The 18,581-nt window shown below is 42.4% G+C and overlaps 1 protein-coding gene across 3 annotated transcripts in view; it reads left to right on the forward strand.

The window, feature by feature from the left end:
• AUH (AU RNA binding methylglutaconyl-CoA hydratase) overlaps positions 1-15,755 on the forward strand; it is a 165,765-nt gene extending 150,010 nt beyond the window's left edge. For 2 of the 3 annotated variants that reach the window (XM_023516241.1, XM_023516240.1), the window contains exons 8-11: positions 9,019-9,206; positions 12,369-12,419; positions 13,606-13,653; positions 15,141-15,620. In XM_023516241.1, the coding sequence (XP_023372009.1) occupies positions 9,019-9,206; positions 12,369-12,419; positions 13,606-13,653; positions 15,141-15,218 (365 nt within the window). In that variant the 3' untranslated portion in view covers positions 15,219-15,620. Of the gene's footprint in view, positions 1-9,018; positions 9,207-12,368; positions 12,420-13,605; positions 13,654-15,140 lie in introns of all 3 variants that reach the window. The other variant, XM_003795010.2, reaches the window with a different exon arrangement.
• The last annotated feature ends 2,826 nt before the right edge of the window (positions 15,756-18,581 follow it).

An 18,581-nucleotide genomic window follows, 5' to 3' on the forward strand; every position in this document is an offset into this window, starting at 1 on the left:
CTGTGGGTGCACCTGCAGGGGCTCTTCCTCCGTAGAGCTGAGTTTCAGCAGTTTGTGGGTACACCTGCAGGGGCTCTTCCTCCTTCCCATTCTAGCCCAGTGACCTCGCGGCCTTGACAGGCACAGCTACTCCATTCTGAATCTTGATTTCCTGCATCTCTCTTGGCAGTGTCCTAATCTTCCGATTCTCAGACCTCACTGAGTTGTCACATCAAGGGACACTTTCACTAAGTCATCTCTGTCCTCCTCATCCAGTTTAGATTTCATGGTCCTTTGTTATAATCACTTCCTTGCAAATTACCCCAACTCCCTTGCCACCAACCTCACGGTTGTAAGGATTAAATGAGCACTTAGGACCATTTGTGTAGTATTATCACATACTGTCTGCCCAGGAGATGTCAACTATTGCCCTTACTAGCTCTCCATTCTCTTCTTGTTCTTGTCTGGCTAAGCTCCAGCTTATCTGCCTACTCTGTTTGCTTGAAACAAATAGATAACCATGCTAACTCATCTCCTTCCTGACCGCATTATCTCAAATGTGTGATGAATTTTACCCAGTGACACTACCATAATTTTCTAGTATGTTTGCTTTTCCACTTCCCAAAATGTGTTCAGCTCTCTTCCCTTAATCCCCCTATACTTCCAAACATTCTCAGGCACAAATAATAGGAAATCCGATTTTAGGTGACTTCATAACAAAATATCCTATAATATTACAAGAAGTCACAGAGTAAGGCATCTTTGGGACTGGTAAATTCAGCAGTGTGGTGACATCTTTCTGCTGTGCCATCTTGAGTGAAAACTTTGCCCTTACTGGCTTCCATTCTAGTTAGAAAGTGGACATAGTAGCTCCAGATGTCACATGGAGAAATGGCAGCATCCCAGAGGAAGACCTGCTGATTCCTGGATGTCTTTATTTCGGTGAAGACAGTCTTCCCTAGAAGATCCCTGTGGACTTGAACTTCATTGGATAAAGGGTAGGGCGAGTGGTGGTGGGCAGGGTAACTCATAACACGAGGCTGGGTTTAGCCGAGTGGTCATGTCCTCGGAATTTCTCCTGCCTCCATGGGCACTTCTCAGGGGCTTGCTGACTCTTCTGTCTAAACCATCTCTCTAAGTGATCTTTCCCAGGCCCTTGGCTTTGAATGTCATTTCTGTGATGCTGATCTCAGTAAACACGAGACGCTGAATCCAGTCTCCCACATGACCACTCTACTATGTGTGTAAAAGACATCTAGTTACTATAGCCAGAGCACACCTCCTCCTCTTCTGGTCTTCTCATTGTCAACAACACAGAACACTCACATACTGAAGCCAAAAATCCAGCTATTAGAGTGATTTTCCTTCGCCTCCACATCCATTTGACTAACAATTTCAGATAACACCCATCCCAAGTTCATCCACATCTCTCTGTCTATGCTGGCCTATTTCAGTCCAAGCCACCATCATATTGCACTTGGACCACAGCTGTAGCCTCCTGCTGTGCACCCTGCTTTGATCTTGCTCCTATAGCCTGTATTCTAACAAGCTTACAAAAGGTCTTTTTAAAATTGAAGACAAATTATGTCACTGACTGCTCAAGAGCCTCCAGTGTCTTCATGTCACCTCGTATAGAGTAAAATGTAACTTTGACCTTGCCCATCCAACCTCATGTCCTACCACTTCCTCACATCCCTTCCTGTGAGCCACAGGGGCCTCCTGCTTCTAGAATGTGCCAGGCTCAGCCTTACCCCAGGCCTTTACCTCCTGGGCTCATCACTCATCTCCTGCTTGATCTTCTTGTGACTGGTGGTCTTTCAGTCATTGGCCTCACCTTTATCCAGCAGGCCTTCCCTGACCGCCCAATCTAAGTGAGTGTACTGCCTCGGAACCTTTTCCCTTGCTGGAAATTACCTTTATAACACCCCTCAGAATCTCCCTTCTCTTGTGTCCATGTGCTTGTTTACTGCCTTTGTTCTCTCTGCTCCCTCTGTAGCATAGTAAGTTCTGTAAGATCGGTCAGGGGCAGGGGAGGGGGGGTTGTCTTGTTCACCACTATGTGTTCAGCACCTAGGACAGTGCCTGTCATGTATGAGCCCAACCAATAAATTAATAATTGAACAAAGAAATTTTATTTGCAGACAGTAAAACAGATAATCCCCGACTCAGCTTTATCTGACCATTTTTAAGAGAGAGAAAAAACGATTAGTTATGTTATCGTACCATTTATGTTTTTGGAGAACAAGCATGTTTGACTCTGGCTACTCTAAATGAAATTTATTGTGAAGCTTCTGGGGTCAATAGCTCGATAGACAACAAGGCTTAGAGCACAAACTGGAGTCCAAAGCCTGGCTTTAGACAATCTTCCTGTGGTAGGTGTGTGCATTGCTGCCCCCAAGATGCCTGTGACCTGGGCAAGTCTCCATGCTACCAGGTTGCCCCTGAAGCCTCTCCACCCTGGGAAATAGCACCATAAGCCAGACCTGGTGGAGGTGCCTGCCCAGCCATGCCAGGCAGAGAGGAGGAAGGTCCCTCCTGAGGCTCAGTTGCATGGGTCCTCTGTTGTATGGGTTACATACGGTGGAGGGGAGGTGTGTCCGACAGCAAGACCGGACTTCAGTGGGGCCGTGGATATTGAGCAGCCAAAACATGACAAGCATTCAGAGCATCTTCAGAGCTTGTTGGAGCCCTACCATAAGTAGTACGAACATCTACCTGCCTCCTTTCATCCTCTTGGCTCCCAGTGACCACAACTCTTCCTCAGGTCCATGAAAGAAATCAGAATCAAAATGTAGTCACTAGTGTTTTAAAAAAAAAACAAAAACAATCTTTAAAAATCCCTGACAAATAGAGCCAGGAAAGGTCATGAGGACAGGGTTCTTATGCTTGTATGCCTAAAAAAAAATCACAAAAGACTACAAAAACCACAACCTTGCACAAAGGCCGTTGCAACCTTACACAAAAATACTGCGGCAAGGACATCTGCCCAGCAGCTGCCTGTCCAACCTCAGGCTCGCGTCACCCTTGTTATTGATCTTTGTAGCCAAGGGTAATTATTTCGAAACAATTATGTAATCCCCTTCATTTTTCCTCTAAAACCCTTTGTCTTGCTTTACCTCTGAGTGTGCGTGATGTGTCATGGTCATGTGTCCCCCCTGGAGTGCCCTGCTGCCAAATACTCTTTCAGAGAGCTTCTCCCTGTGTGTTACTCAGGTTAGAGGATGACAGTGTTGCAGCAGTGTTTCTCCGTCCTCTTAAAGCAGCTGTTCTCAACCTGTGGGTTGCAATCCCTTTGGGAGTTGAACAACCCTTTCACAGGGGTCGCCTAAATATATCCTGCATATCAGATACTTATATTATGATTCGTAACAGTAGCAAAATTACAGTTATGAAGTAGCAATGAAAATAATTTTATAGTTGGGGGTGACCACAACATGAGGAACTGTATTAAAGGGTCGCAGCATTAGGAAGGTTGAGAACCACTGCCTCAGAGTAACCCTGGGTTCTTCTGAGCCCAGGGAACCCACAGGACCTGGCATTGTCCTGCGCCCCAGCCATGCTGGCCTCACTATGCTCCTCAAGTGAGTCAGACACAGTCTCCATGGACCTGTGCATCATGTGCTCCACAGACCCGAATGGGGTTCCTTGCTTCCTCCTGGCCTCTGATCCAGCGTCACCCACTCAGAATCTGTCCCTGGCCCTGACCATTCTGTCTGGACTGTGCCCACCCCTTGCCCAGTGTATCTCTCTCTTAACTCTCTGACAGTAGGTATTTGTTTACTTGTTATGGGCTTCCCTATGGCAGTGTTAAGCTCCAGGGGATAGGAGCTTTGTTTTGTTGACAGCTGTGTCCACATACTGAGAGCAGGGCCCCTCTATAGTGACGCTTCAGTAAATAGTTGTTGAATGAATGAGCAAGTGTGTTGCCATCTCTGAAATTGTTTCTAAAGTAGGAATTCCAAAATGGTCTTGAATAATGAGTATACAGCATTGGAGGGGTTGACTGCAACTATCCAACTGGCAGTGTGAATTCTGTGGCTTTATTTAAGAAGAATCATTACCCATCTCCTGCTTTAGAGCAGTGAGTCAGTAGATCTCAGTGCAGAGTCTTAGGTCCCATCTCCAGCCCATTGAAGCAGAATCTCCAAGTTGACAGAACCAAGGCAAAAAAGCCTTAGTAGTCACTGGTATTTTCTAAGCACTCACACATTAGAAAGGAAAAGGTCAGTAGCCAGGTGCTTCGGTGCCTCCTAGGATAGTAAGGTGGCTTTGGAACTGTTTCTGCTCACTAATGTAGACATACCCCATGCAGGTTTACAGAATAGCACAACATGCCTTTGGTAAGTGATGAGGTGACTCAAAGATAGTTGCTATAAACCACCCCAGGAAGGTTTGAAGTACTTGTAGTTTTGTTTGTTTTTTAAATTATTTTGTTTTTATTTTTTTCAGAGATAGGGTCTTGCTCTGTCACCTAGGCTAGAGTGCAGTGGTGCAGCCTTGAAACCCTGGGCTCATGTGTTACCCCTGCCTCAGCCTTCCCGAGTGCCGAGATTATAGGCATGAGCCCCTACATGGCCTAAGTTTATTTTTAACTGACAAATAATAATTGTACATTTCAGAGGTAGAATGTGATGTTTTCTCTATGGATATACATTGTAGAAATACTCAGTCAAGCTCATTAATGTATCACCTCACCAACATAGTTTTTGGGTGTGTGTGATGAGAACATAAAAAAATCTTTTCTTTTAACAATTTTGAAATATACGATACATGGTTATTAACCGTGGTCACCACAAGGTTCTTGATTTTTAGCAGAAGTCTTGCGAGCTATCCTGGAAGTCCTTGGCTCGGGTCCCCATTTCTCCTTGAGTGCTTGCAGGAATGTCCTGGAAGTGTTACTTGCTGATGTCGTGATCCCTGCAAATGTGGGTGCAGCCCCGAGAGCCTCCGAGCAGCCTAACCACGAGTCAGGCTCTGACTTGGAAGCTATGGGATGGACAGTGGTGTGAGTTTGGACAGGGTTTTACACACCTCTGTGCTCTTGCATGCATAGGGCTGCTGTCAGCCTAGAAGAACTTTAATTCCATTGAAGATAATCATATTTTTAATTTTGTTGTTTAACTTCATCAGTCACCAAGACTGTATCTAGAAATGGCACTTTAGGAATCCTGAACTCAAATGCCCACGGGGACTAATCAGGTTATGGGATCTAGGGAAGCAAGCCATAGAAACCAGCTGACCAACGTGAAGGACTGTCTTCATTTTACCTAGCTCTGAGTCAGCGCTGGAGTTTGATATCTGGAATTGAGAAAAGGTGACTTGAAATAAATGCTCTGTGGTACTCCTCTTTGCATTTGGAGCTTACCGTCTGACCTCTTTTTGTCCACACCACGGTTTCAGTGGTGCAGCTTGTCTTTCGGATTGGGGTGTAGTGCTGCACTGAACCTTGACTCCTCTACTCAGCAGGAGTGTTGAGTTTTATTTAATTTAATAATAGGAAATAGCTGTTTATAAACATGCATACTTCCAAAGTGGAGGACAATGTTAATGTAAGGTTTTTTGCCATTTAGAGTGACTATTCCAGACATATTTGTAAAAATCTGAGATTCTATGTCAGTCGTGTTCATTTGTGTGTGTGTGTGTCTGTGTGATTTTGTATTGTAACTTCATTGCAAAGATCTTTGCTTGTTATAATTATTAATTGACAAGGGCAAACTGAACAGATTGTATCATCTTTACAACTTTTGAAATTACAAATTTTGCATGAGTGGAGGTAGTAGAGGAAAGTTACCTTCAGTTCCACAAGTGTAAAAATATACCGTACTTTAGGCCGTCAGTCTTTGCTTTCTGCCAACTGAGATAATCCATTACCAAACAAGTTTTCTAAAGGTAAAATTTCAGTAGGAATAAGTGAGTGAAATCATGTAGCTGTATAACTGTTCGATGTCCCTTTCAGCAAATAGTATTGAGAATACTTTATACCTATGTAAAAATTAACACAGAATGTATCAAAGACCTTAATGTAAGAGCCAAAGCTATAAAACTCTTAGAAGAAAATATATGGAAACTTATGACATTGGATTTGGACATGTTTTCTTGAATATGACACCAAAAGCACAAGCAACAAAAGAAAAAGAATAGGTGATTTGGACTTCATCAAAATTAAAACCTTTTGTGCTTCAGAAAGTATCAAGATAGTGAAAAGGCAGCCCATGGAGTGGGAGATAATGTTTGCAAATCATATATCTGCTAAGGGATTAGTGTCTAGAATATATTAAGAATAATATCAATAAACAAAACTCAAAATAGTACAAAAAATGACAAAGAATTTTAAATAGACATTTTCCAGAGAAGATATATGGATAACCAATAAACACATGGAAAGTTGCTCATTATCACTGGTCATCAGGGAAAAGATGCTCAGCGTTGGTGGTAACGATGAGATACCACTTTACGGCCATTGAGGTGGCTACTGTCCGATAAAGGAAAAAAGAAAACCAGAAGATAACTATTGGTGAGGATGCAGAGAGACAGGAGCTCTTGTTCTCTGTTGGTGTGAATGTAGAATGCTTTAGCCACTATGGAAAACAGCATGGTGATTTCTTAAACATCCAGAATTATCGTGTGATCCCGCAGTCCACTGAAGTCCACCCATTTATACATCCATGTTCACAGCAGCATTATTCATAATAGCCCAAAGGTGGAACCAACCCAAGTGTCCATGGATGGATAAATGGGTAAGCAAAATGTGGTCTGTATTGTACAATGGAACGTTACTCAGCTTTAAAAAGGCGTGCATTTCTGACTCATGCTATAACAGGGGTGAACGTGGAAGACATTCTAAGTAAGACTAGATAGTCACAGAAAAGACGAATACGGTGCAGTTTCCTTTCTGTGAGGTGCTTGAGTAGAGGGCTTGTGATGTCACCGCCGAATGCCAAGTACTTCATGCAGTGTTAATTGGTGAGCCAGGTTGAGGAGTTCTCTGATCAGAGGCTGTCTTCAGCACCCTGCCTCCGGCCCACACCCAGCCCTTCAGCAGTCTTTTGTTGTGCATCCAGTTTATGGAGCAAAATGGCATTCAGCTTCAAGGGGTGGATCTGTTTCATAATGTTGGTTGCCACCTACATGACTGCTACTTTAAGTTTTTGCAAAATTCTCATTCCTGGAGAATGATGGTGTAACGGAATGAGGTGATCAAGGAACGTGAGCTTCATGGACTTGCAAAATGTTTCAGTTGAATGAGTAGGAAATTAACAATGTGAATTACATTTATTATTTTGAGCAATGTACATTAAACTTTTCACAGAACCGGAAAAAAGAACCATTTCCTAAACGTGCTTATCATAAATACTATACCCATAAAGTTCTTCAGTCTCTCATGTCAAAATTCTCGTTAGCTCCATGAGTAAGTAAAGTTATCTGGGTTATATTTATGTTCTAATCATCTGTCATCGGAAATACCACAAATAACCACATAGCATGTCCTATAATTTCTCAGAACTATCTTTACTATAGTTACATTTAAATTTGTCAATGCTTCATTCTTTTCAGATACCTTTTTCTGCTGTGTCAAGTAGTATACACTCTTACAAACTTAGCATCTCTAACTGCTCGGGCAGTTTAGATATCTAACTGCATTTTGAGAAGCATCACCCATTTTATGTATGTTTGAAAACAATGTATTGAAAAATATCAGTCCTTTTACAATTTAGTGAGGTTTTTTTTTTTTTGATTACTCATATTTTCTAAATACTATTCATGGTTCTGAATGTATGTAGTTTGCTTCATAATAGCATCTTAAACTCCAGTCTTCCAGCTCTGGCATACTTCGTTAAATACGTAGGAAGATAGTCCCTTACTGAAGGGAAGTACGCTTTCTTGATATTTGTGGTCTTTATTTTTTTATTACTTTTCATAGAGATGTGAACAAAAATTGATTTCCTTGGAAAGCAGAGCTTGTCAGTCTGTGCTATTGCAGTAACAGAGTGGCAGGGCTGAACGTCACAGTGGCAGTTAACTTCCAGGTGGAAATTAGTTTTTGGATAATATTGCCCATCTACTTTTATTTTTATTTTATTTTTTTTGAGACAGAGTCTCAAGCTGTTGCCCTGGTTAGAGTACAGTGGTGTCACAGCTCATAGCAACCTCAAACTCTTGGGCTTAAGAGATTCTCTTGCCGCAGCCTCCCAAGTAGCTGGGACTACAGGTGCCTGCCAGAACCCCCAGCTATTTCTTTTTTGTTTGTTTGTTTCAGTTGTCATTGTTGTTTTAGCTGGCCTAAGCCAGGTTCAAACCCACCAGCCTCAGTGTATGTGGCCAGCACCTTACTCACTGAGCTACAGGCACCACTTCACCCATCTACTTTTAAATGTTGCTAACTAATACAGAAAGAACAAGTTTAAACCTTGTGGACCAAGTGAATCCCAGTGAACTTTTATGGATAGCGCACCATCGGTTTGCATTTTCTACTCTGAAACTTTGCAATCCTTCTCCTGTCTTATCCTTAAACAATGCCTGCTGGCCTGCCCAGGGCACCTGTGGCCATGAGGGAGTCCAGCAGGCATTATTTAAGGATAAGATGTAGGCAAATCCTACTAACATTGCATCTGTTTTCATATATATTCTTATTGGGAGAAATGGAGGCTAGACTCACTACCTTTTATGTAATGAGATCCCGGCCTCTTCGTTAGAAGACACTGCTGTGAATGGACAGGTGGATATAAAAAGTTAGGTGGTCTTCAGCAAAACAGGTATGAATACAACTATTCTGTTTAGGTTTACCCATATCGTGCTAATATACCATTGTGTCCCTTGGAGTTGAAAAGTTGATCAACTCCCAAAGCCCCCAGAGTAGTAAGTGGCAAAATCAAAACCAAATGCATGGCTTCTGGCTACACTGAGTGGATTTTTCCCAGCAGCTAGGAAGAGGACACGTCTGTGTGTGAGAGAGCATCTTCACAAGAGAGGAGCTGATGGAGATGATGAGTAAAAGGTTTCCAGTCATTGCCCGCCTTTTCTCTCTCCTCCACCCCTCAGGGGGCACGCAGCGATTGCCACGTGCCATTGGAATGTCGCTGGCCAAGGAGCTCATCTTCTCTGCACGAGTCCTCGATGGCCAAGAAGCCAAAGCAGTGGGCTTGATCAGCCACGTTCTGGAACAGAACCAGGAGGGGGATGCTGCCTACAGAAAGGCTTTGGACCTGGCGAGAGAGTTTTTACCTCAGGTATTTCTAATTAGAGTTCCTTTTTTCTCATTTTAAATGACTTTGTGACACATTAACTAAAACAACAGTCATCTGGACTACCTGAGATGATCTGGGCTTGCTTTCAAGTAAAGGGATGCATGGGACCTGTGAAACTAGAAATAAACTAGATAAACATAAGATCCTGCAGGAAATTAAGATTTGAAGGTGCTAGGAGGGACAGGCTGTATCCACACGTTGATAATACATCACCTGAACAGTGTTTGTCACGTGTGGCACAACCTGCTAACAGGTTGTTTTAAGCCCTAACCTAAGCCATGGCCACAGAGAAGAAGAGAGATGGGTGGCTGTCACACTGGGCCGCCTCCAAGTCAAAACACATTGAAATACATGCTTTTCTTATAAGAAAGGAGACCGCAGTCTGTTGTGCCAAAGTGGCCTTTCATTGAGATGACTTCATTTGAGATGACCTGCTTATAAGGCAGTAGTTGTTTATCTTTGTGTGTGTTTGTGGTGTGGTAGGCTTTTTTTTTTAACTCCTTTGTACTTCACAAATACACTTTGAAAATCTGAAACACATGACACGTTTATTCAAGTATGACTACAGTCATGAGTAATACTAGTGACAGTACACTGACAGTACTGTTTGAAGGGACTCTTTGTTCTGCCACTCAGATACATTTTTCATGTCCCTTTGGTCTGAAATCGCAGATTAAAGGACTTTAACTTAAGAGGGAGAGGCTTTTGCCATGTAAGCAATTAATAATATCACTTTATCCCTAATAGAATTTGACGTTTTGTAACCCCCTAACTATTTCTAGAGTCAAAATAATGTTCTCTCTTAACTCAGGGTCACTTTTCTCAAACAGGATTCATCACTTGTTTTGGGGCCATGGATCCCTTTGGAAAGGTCACGAAATCTGTCTCTAAAAAATATGTATACCCCTCCTGTGATCTTCTAGGCAGTGGTTGCCATTGCTGTCCACTGAGAACGTGTGGCACTGTCCTCCCCTCTGCTCCCTCCACTACTGGAGCAACATGGAACTGCATTCTGATGGGGGGCCTGACGTAGTCACACATAAACCCTTTCCCCTTCCCCTCCTCTTCCTCTCCTCCTAAGACAAAGACACAAAGGTTCTTTGTCCACCTTCCAGAAGTTCTCCCCAAAGAGCCTAACCTGACAGGCAAGCTGTGGAATGTGCCTACCCCTCAAAGCCCCTTATAAAAGGGGTCTCTAACCCCCGGCACAGATGCCACCTTGCACTGTCCAGGCAGGTCACGTTCCCCTTTCAATAAACCTGGTCGTAGGCACCATCGTTTACACCTTCACATCCCTCAGGTGGTCAGCAGCCGTCATCTCCATCTCTGCACATGCTTTCTTCACCTTTCCTCTGAAGGACACTCCTCTGAGAGGAACATTAATTGTTAAAATTAAATTTTCTCCAGGTCAAACTAATACATAAAGAGATACCGAGTGACTTCAGAAAACAGGGGACTGTAATGTAGCAGGGGTTATCAAATGAAGTTCGAGTGGAATAATTTTCATTTTTACATTTGTTGCTTTTTTACTGAATGATTACTGCTCCAGATAATCAGAAAGCTTCTGTAAAATTAGTATTTGGGGTGCTATCTGTATGATATGTTTCTTCAATTTTTTTGAGAAAAAAGACTTGTAAAGAAGACGAGGCATTGGTGTTATGTTTTAAAGAGAAAACTAATCGCATCAAGTGTTGTTATCTCTACTAACATTCAGAATTTTCCTATGTTTTTCCCCATGGTAATGTAAATTTTGCTTTGCCAACTGTGGTGTCTGGGCATTTTCTGGAAGCTTGTTAGACATGCAGAATCCCAGGTCTGTCCCAGACTCACCACCAAGTCCACACCTACAGTTTAACAGAGTCTGGGGATTTGTGAGCCTTCAGGAACGAGACAAGCACCTCGTCTTCATCAGCTGGTGATAAAAATTGAGTAGATTCTCCCAGAGAAGAGCACACTGTTGTAAAAACAGATTAATGTTCATTTAAAAAAAAAAAAAAGTTGCTAGTATGTGCCACACTCATGCAAATTACTTTAGAAGAATTATAACTGAGATGCTTGTCTGAATACTATAATCTTGGAAAATTGTGGCATCTGAAAAAGATTGAGCTTGTCACTTAGGAAGAGAATTAAGATAGGTTAGATTTTGATCATTGACAGCCCTAGATAGGAAAAAGTGGCATTTTCCATCCATTCATTTATTTCTCCATTCACTTGGTAGAGTCCTTTGCTGTGCCTGCTCTTTAGAGCCTACTTTGTATTTTCATTCAGAGACCATGCAATTCAAAATAAGCCATTGAATCCACATTCATCAGGAATTTAAAACGCCAAATAACTAAATTCCATCCCAGGGATTGTGGTTTTCTGTAGGGTACTTTGGTAAGAGTTTGGCTCCCACATGACACAAGTCATATTTTCCTTCTCCCAGAGGCTATCCAGTTCTCCCCTCTGACCCTCCCACATCCTGAAGGACTTATGTAGACTTTACACAGCAGAACTTCCCCAGCTGGCCACCTCCTTACATTGAAGTAATGTTCACAGACTGGACATGTACCACATGTACATAGCAATACAGCAGGCCTAGTTCCTTATGTCGGCCACCTCCATATGCTGACCAGGTTGTTCCAGTCCCTAGGGTGGTCAACTTACAGAGGTTCTACCATATTTATTTGTGATGTGGGAGCACTGCCTAGAGGACACATTTTTATTAATCCACCGTCATTGTGTTTAGTTAGTGACGGTAAGAGAGAAAAGCTGGCGAGCCAGTGCCTGACATGGATGATGTCTGGACCCCGCCTTGATCTGTAGCAGCAGCCTTAACTTTTTCAGTGAGCCCTAACTGATGTGGCATTGATCTAAAGGCTACCTCTTTCCCCTACTTAACCTTTCAGGGAGGGTTGTTGGAGAGTAGGAAGCCAGCACGTAAACATGATTTGCCTGTCGCGCCTCAAGGAACCACTCTGGGGCGTACAGAACACTGCGGAATCCCTGTCCCTTTCTGATGCCATACAGCTGTTACCCTTAGTGTCTCACAGCTATTGCTGGCTGTACCCACAGATCCAGCAATAGGAATTACTGAATCTTAATGAGATTTACAAATGAATTTGCATATAATTAAAGTTAGTGTTTCTTTAATTTGAATTTTAGGGACCTGTTGCAATGAGAGTGGCAAAATTAGCAATTAATCAAGGGATGGAGGTAAGTTCCTTAATGCTTAGATTTGTTTGGGAAATGGAGAGATTCAATTTAAATGACTGAGTTTAGATGTCTACATTGTTTTTAACGTTCTAAAACAGCGGTTCTTAACCTGTGGGTCGCAACCCACAGGAACCATATTAAAGGGCGGCATTTAGGAAGGTTGAGAACCACTGTTCTAAAATACAGCTGTTTGAATGCTGTCATTACTGAATGCAGCTGAGTTTTCTTTCATTTGCATCATTCATTCTTCTTATGGTTGTTGGTGGCTTAGTGTTGAAATCACAGAACTTGGTAATTTTGTTCATGCCTTGCAGCTTATGACGTGTTTGTTATTTTTCCCATTGAGTTAGTAGACAGATTTATTGTCTGGTAGTTGACATAAAACAACAACAACAAAAAGGACATAGTCTTAGTGTCAGTGTCATGTTATACATCACATTCCAAGGAGAACTCCTAGCTCAAAGCTGAGTCTGGCTGCTCCGTCTTTAGCATCTCAGTGTGCTTTCTGCAGGGAGACACGTGTAAGCTGCAGAGTCCCAGGAGAGGGAGAGGATGCCAAGGGAGTGAGGCCCTGGGGCGAGGAGGGAGTGGTGCAGGCACCCATTTACTTTGGGCTTTTGGTTAAATTATGCATAGTTTGAAGAAAAACTCTTCAACCTCTTTCTTGCAGAGCTAAGAGCTACTATAGCTTCCTGGGCTTCACAGCTATAAAAAGAGAATGAATTTATTAGCAATAAGTGCAGTTTTATAAATTTCTAAATGTATTTGATTGACTTATTTAAATAATAGCAATAATACTAACTGCAGACACCTTATAATTAACCCTTACTAAGTACCGCGCTTTTTATGTTACATATTTTATAAATACTGTACCCAGATTAATTTGTTTGCTACTCACAGTACCCCATTGGGTGAATATTGTAATTAGCCCTTTGAAGCTTGTGCCTCTCTGAAGCACAAACAGGGTAAGTAACCTTCCCAAGGTTACCTAGCTCCGAAGTGGAGGAATCAGGATTTGAACGGAGGAAGCCTGGTTCCAAGTCTCTCATGCTAGTCATTCTAGTGACCTACTTATATCAAAGGATTCTGTGCTTTGGGGATAGAATGACAGAATTTAAATTGACATTAAATGTTACATATTTTTAAACACTGTTTCTACTGAAATGAATTATGTTTTTATCCTCAGGTCGATTTAGTGACAGGGTTAGCCATAGAAGAAGCTTGTTATGCTCAGGTATGTAAACAATCACAAACGCAGTGAGGATGCACTTTACACATTATGTTTGCCTTCTGCATAATTCAAACGAATTATGTATCACTGAGCATGATTACCCTTGTGCCTGTCCCGGTACATACAAATGGGTCTATCTGTTGTTTCTGCTATTTGACTGTTATCAGCTCTTATGACTGATTCTATCCCGTAGACAAAAGGGCCTTGTCTACATTGTTTAGAAAACTCTTATAATCGGCAGTAGTAGCAATTGTGCTGTGGCTGTCTCTCTAGGCTCGTCTTTTGTGGTGTGGACATGGTATCGACCCTAATGAGTTGAAAACTTACATCCACACAGAAACCTGTACACCAAATTTTATTCATAATTTACAAAACTTGGAAGCAACCGAGATGTCAGTCAGTCAGTAGGTGTATAGCTACTGTGTATATCTATACAGTGGAATATTATTTAGTGGTAAAAGCATAAGCACTACCAAGCCACAAAAAGTGTGAAGGAACCTTTAAGGCCTGTCGTTTAGTGAAAGTCCACATGTGATGTGATTCCACCTCACTGACATTCTGGAAAAGACAGAGCTGTGTCTGTTTTGATGGGGTCAGGGATGAGTAGGTGGCACGCCAGGGATATTTAGGGCAGTGAAACCGTCTATCTGATGCTGTATGGCGGAGGCATGACATTCTCCATTCGTCAAAACCCGTAGAACATACAACACGGAAGTGAACACTACTGACCCTGTGGATTTGCGTGAATGTCTCAGTACTGGTTCATCACGTGTAACAGACGTGTCACACTAATGTAAGATGTTCATACAGGGGAAGCTGGGGCAAAGTTTGAGGGAGCATGTGGGAATTCTGCTTTCTGCTCCATTTTTTATAAGCCTAAATTCCTCTTAAAAATAGGCTTAGTTTTTAAAAATACATTTGAAATTAAAAAAAAAAAGCATTTGGAATAAAATGATCAATTTGGTTATACAATTAGGAGAATTGTTTAAGTGATTAGTAGATTTTAAAACTTTAGAAAGTTTCTTGTCCAGTGCCATGGCTCATGCCTGTAATCCTAGCACTCTGAGAGGCTGAGGAGGGAGGATCCCTTGAGCTCAGGAGTTCAAGACCAATCTGAAGAGAGTGAGAGTGAGACCCTGTCTCTATTTAAAATAGAACAATTAGGCTGTATTAATGTACACAGCTCTGATTTAGTAAATAAAATAAAATAAAATAAAATCGAACAATTAGCCAGGCCTTGTGGTGGTTCCTATAGTCCCAGCTACTGGGGATGCTGGGGCAAGAAGATCACTTGAACACAGGAGTTTGAGGTCTCTGTGAGCTAAGTAGGCTAATGCCACGGCACTCTAGCCTGGGTTGCAGCACAGTGACACTGTGTCTCAAAAAAAAAAAAAAAAGGAAATGCTTCTAAGTAGTTTTCTTGGATAATACTTGATAAACTTTTATAATTGTTTCTTAATTTTTGACATATGTAATATTTTGTTTCTTAGACCATTCCAACGAAAGACAGGCTTGAAGGTCTTCTTGCTTTTAAAGAGAAAAGGCCCCCTCGCTATAAAGGAGAATAGAAGGAGCAGAAATTCTTGAAATGCCAGTGAAATAAATGTACTTCTGGAAGTATCTTTCAGATCCACTATATGCCTCAGCACACGGAATTTCAATGACCAAAGTGAAGAATGAATTATTCATATAATGTATTAAGCATCTGGAATGGACCCATATGTACTTCATTCAAATGTGTAAATGTCATAATCATTCAGATTTATATAAAGCTAGTAGTGTATATTGTCAGAAATGGATTCAGAATTAGGTATACATTTTTAAATATTTCCTGCATATGAGGCTTTTTGTTCTTAATTTTTTAATGTGAATAATTTATATATTGCACACTCTAGGAATAATATCGATTGTATGTCTACTGTGCTGCATTAATAAAATTATTTCTATATACCAAAAATGTGACGTTATACCAAATAAAGTTTCTAAGTATTATGTACATATGAAAAGACACGTATACATACATCTCAACCTGAAAATGAATTGATAAATACTCTGAGTGAAAATTACCTAATATAAATAAAATTAGTGAAAAGAAAACTTGGGAATTTTCTCTTACCCCATTGTTTTTTGAATTGACTATCATTACATGTTGGCTTTTGGAAGAAGTGACCTTGCCTTGCTGATTGTATCAGGGGACCGCTTTACACAGTCCTGTGGCACAGTATTGAAGGCAAAGAAAGAATCCAGTCAGAGGCTGGGGCCAACTTGCTGGTGAAGCCAGTAGAGGTCCGAGGGCACTTCCCAGCCCCTGGGGGCCACTGGCCTTCCCAAAGGAGAAGAGAAAATGGTGCAGCCAAGGGGAGGGCAGGTGGAAGTGGCCTGGGGTCATGGGTGGAGAGTGGAGTGGGAACTTCTTTGCTTCCCGACCCCACCTACTTGCGCCTGATTTCTGTAAGGGAAAGAGGCCACACAACAACCCTTTCTCCTCTTCTCACTCACACATCCCGCCGTCCCACCCACACCAGGCAAGGCGGCTGCCCATGGAGGGTCTCTGGAGGGTGGCACAGGTGTGGTAATGTGGGAAATCGGGGCTGTAGAATCCACTGGGGAAAAGGAAGGCAAAGACTATGGAACTCTGAAATAACTCGAGATAGCTTTAGTTTCCATTCATGTTATCAAACCAGACTTCTTGCAAGGTTGTACCCGGATCTGAGCCTGCTGTGCCACCGACCGGGCAGCCCTGAAGCTGCAGCGCTGCCTCACTGTACACAGTCCACCTGCATCCCCAGCGCACTCCCCTGCACACGGCATGCTGGACGGCTGTTTCACTGTGGACTTACCTCGCGTCACAGTCATTTCACTGCCGTTTGAAAGAACATAGACTTGGGATTTTTAAAATCCTGAAACTTTTATTTTTTATTTTGGGAATTTGAACTTAACTTCTTCTGAAATTTTTAAAGAGGTAAACATGGACTGGACATCATTTGGCATTCATCCTGACAGAGGTGGGCGGCTTTGTTAAAGGCTGTCCGCGAGGCCAGTGGTCCCTTCGCCGCCTGAGAAGCTGAGGCCCGGCAGATGTATGATGATTGCCCAGCCGGTGAGCGTAACATAAAGGGGCTTATTACAATTCATCTTGGGCTCTCTGGTGGTCATCTTTGGTGGCTTGCACAGCTGTTTACCCATAACATTGCTGAGCTGTTCACGTCGTGCGTGATACTTTGCACGCACAGCACTGTTGCTTGTTTTCCTCGTTTTTTAAAGAGTTCATTTTGTCCTATCCTTGACGCGCCAAGGGCCGCTTCCTTTTTGACTGAGAAGAAAATAATTACGTTAACAGGAAAAACATTTTAAGAGTGTGCTAAAAGATTTGTCTCTTTCAATGTGGATTCATAGTCTGGTCTATTGTTGTGAATGAGCACCATTTAATTTCCTAACAAGTTCTGATAATGTCACCAGAGTGTGCCTGAAAGCAAAGTCCTGCAGTGACTTCAAATAGGAATTGCAGACATCGTGTGTTATAGCAAAAGGATCTGTGCAGTTCTCTGTGCCACTGTCCACCGTTGCCCTGATTTTCTCTTTGCCAGAGCAGCCCGCATACTCCCAAGTCTGAGGTCCAGGCTGGTGCTCTCATGGCCATGCCACTCGGGAAGGGCCACCTCCCTGCCTCTCACTCCTTTGGCACGTGTCTGTGCTTCCTGTGGAGGTGCCGTGGGTGCGCCCTTACATTCATACGAGGTCAAAGACAGCTCTCGGAAAGGCTGACTAGTCTGGCACAGGTGTAATTCAGAGAGTGAAAACAAAAAGGGAAACACATTTTGCTTTATCTCAGCGATAAAGTAATTCTGATTGTGAAGTCATTTGATACTTGTTTTATAACTTATCTATAAACAGAAAAGAAATCTCTAAGGTACTAAAGTTCTGAGACGGCAATAGAAGCGTGCTGGTAATGACCAAAGTAAGAGATTTTCTGTGCTTTAGAGTGTCCTATCTAGTTTGGTCTGGTTTTAGTAATAATGGATCTGGTTTTCCCATCCATCAGTTTGTCTTTTTTTAATTCTCTTCTAACTATCAAAAAACTGGCTTGTCGCAGGTGTTACGGCTCCAGCAGCCCTTAGAAGAGTGCCTTGGGTGTGGCCGACAGTCTGGGGTGTCTCTGCACAGGCACCCCACTTAGGGAGCGTGCACACGTTTTCATCCGGGCATGTTCCTGGCACTTTTTCTCATTCAAACTTAACTTCCACTCTTAAATATATGCCCTACATTTATTTTTATTTGGGACTCAAAGATCCTGGCAGGCAGATATTTCAAAATAATCATGCCATTATGTATCTACCAACCTAGTTAAATACTAATTAATATGTATGTATGTCACTATCAAAAGGGTAATAAACATTTTCTCATATTAAGAGAATATATATGGCATACATATGTCACAAAGATAATCATAAAGCATTTTAAAGTTTTGACTAATTTTTTGGCACTTTTTAATAAATATTTAAATATTTTATAACTGCCACTTTTCTAGAGGAAGCAGGATATGGATTAAAATATGGGTAGACATGCATTAAACCCTCTGCTGGAAACACGTCTGTGTGCCTCAGGGCCTCAAAGTCACTGTTTCGAATGTCTTCCTGTGCATTTTTTTTTTTTTTTGAGACAGAGCCTCAAGCTGTCCCCCTGGGTAGAGTGCCGTGGCATTACAGCTCACAGCAACCTCCAACTCCTGGGCTCAAGCCAGTCTCCCGCCTCTGCCTCCCAAGTAGCTGGGACCACAGGCGCCCGCCACAACGCCCGGCTATTTTTTTGGTTGCAGCCATCATTGTTGTTTGGCGGGTCCGGGCTGGGGATTTGAACCCGCCACCTTAGGTGTACGTGGCTGGTGCCTTAGCCGGTTGAGCTATAGGTGCTGAGCCGCATTTTAAAGTCCT

Source organism: Otolemur garnettii, unplaced genomic scaffold (assembly GCF_000181295.1).
Source record: "Otolemur garnettii isolate 467f Iridium unplaced genomic scaffold, OtoGar3 scaffold00088, whole genome shotgun sequence".
Classification (NCBI taxonomy): domain Eukaryota; kingdom Metazoa; phylum Chordata; class Mammalia; order Primates; family Galagidae; genus Otolemur; species Otolemur garnettii.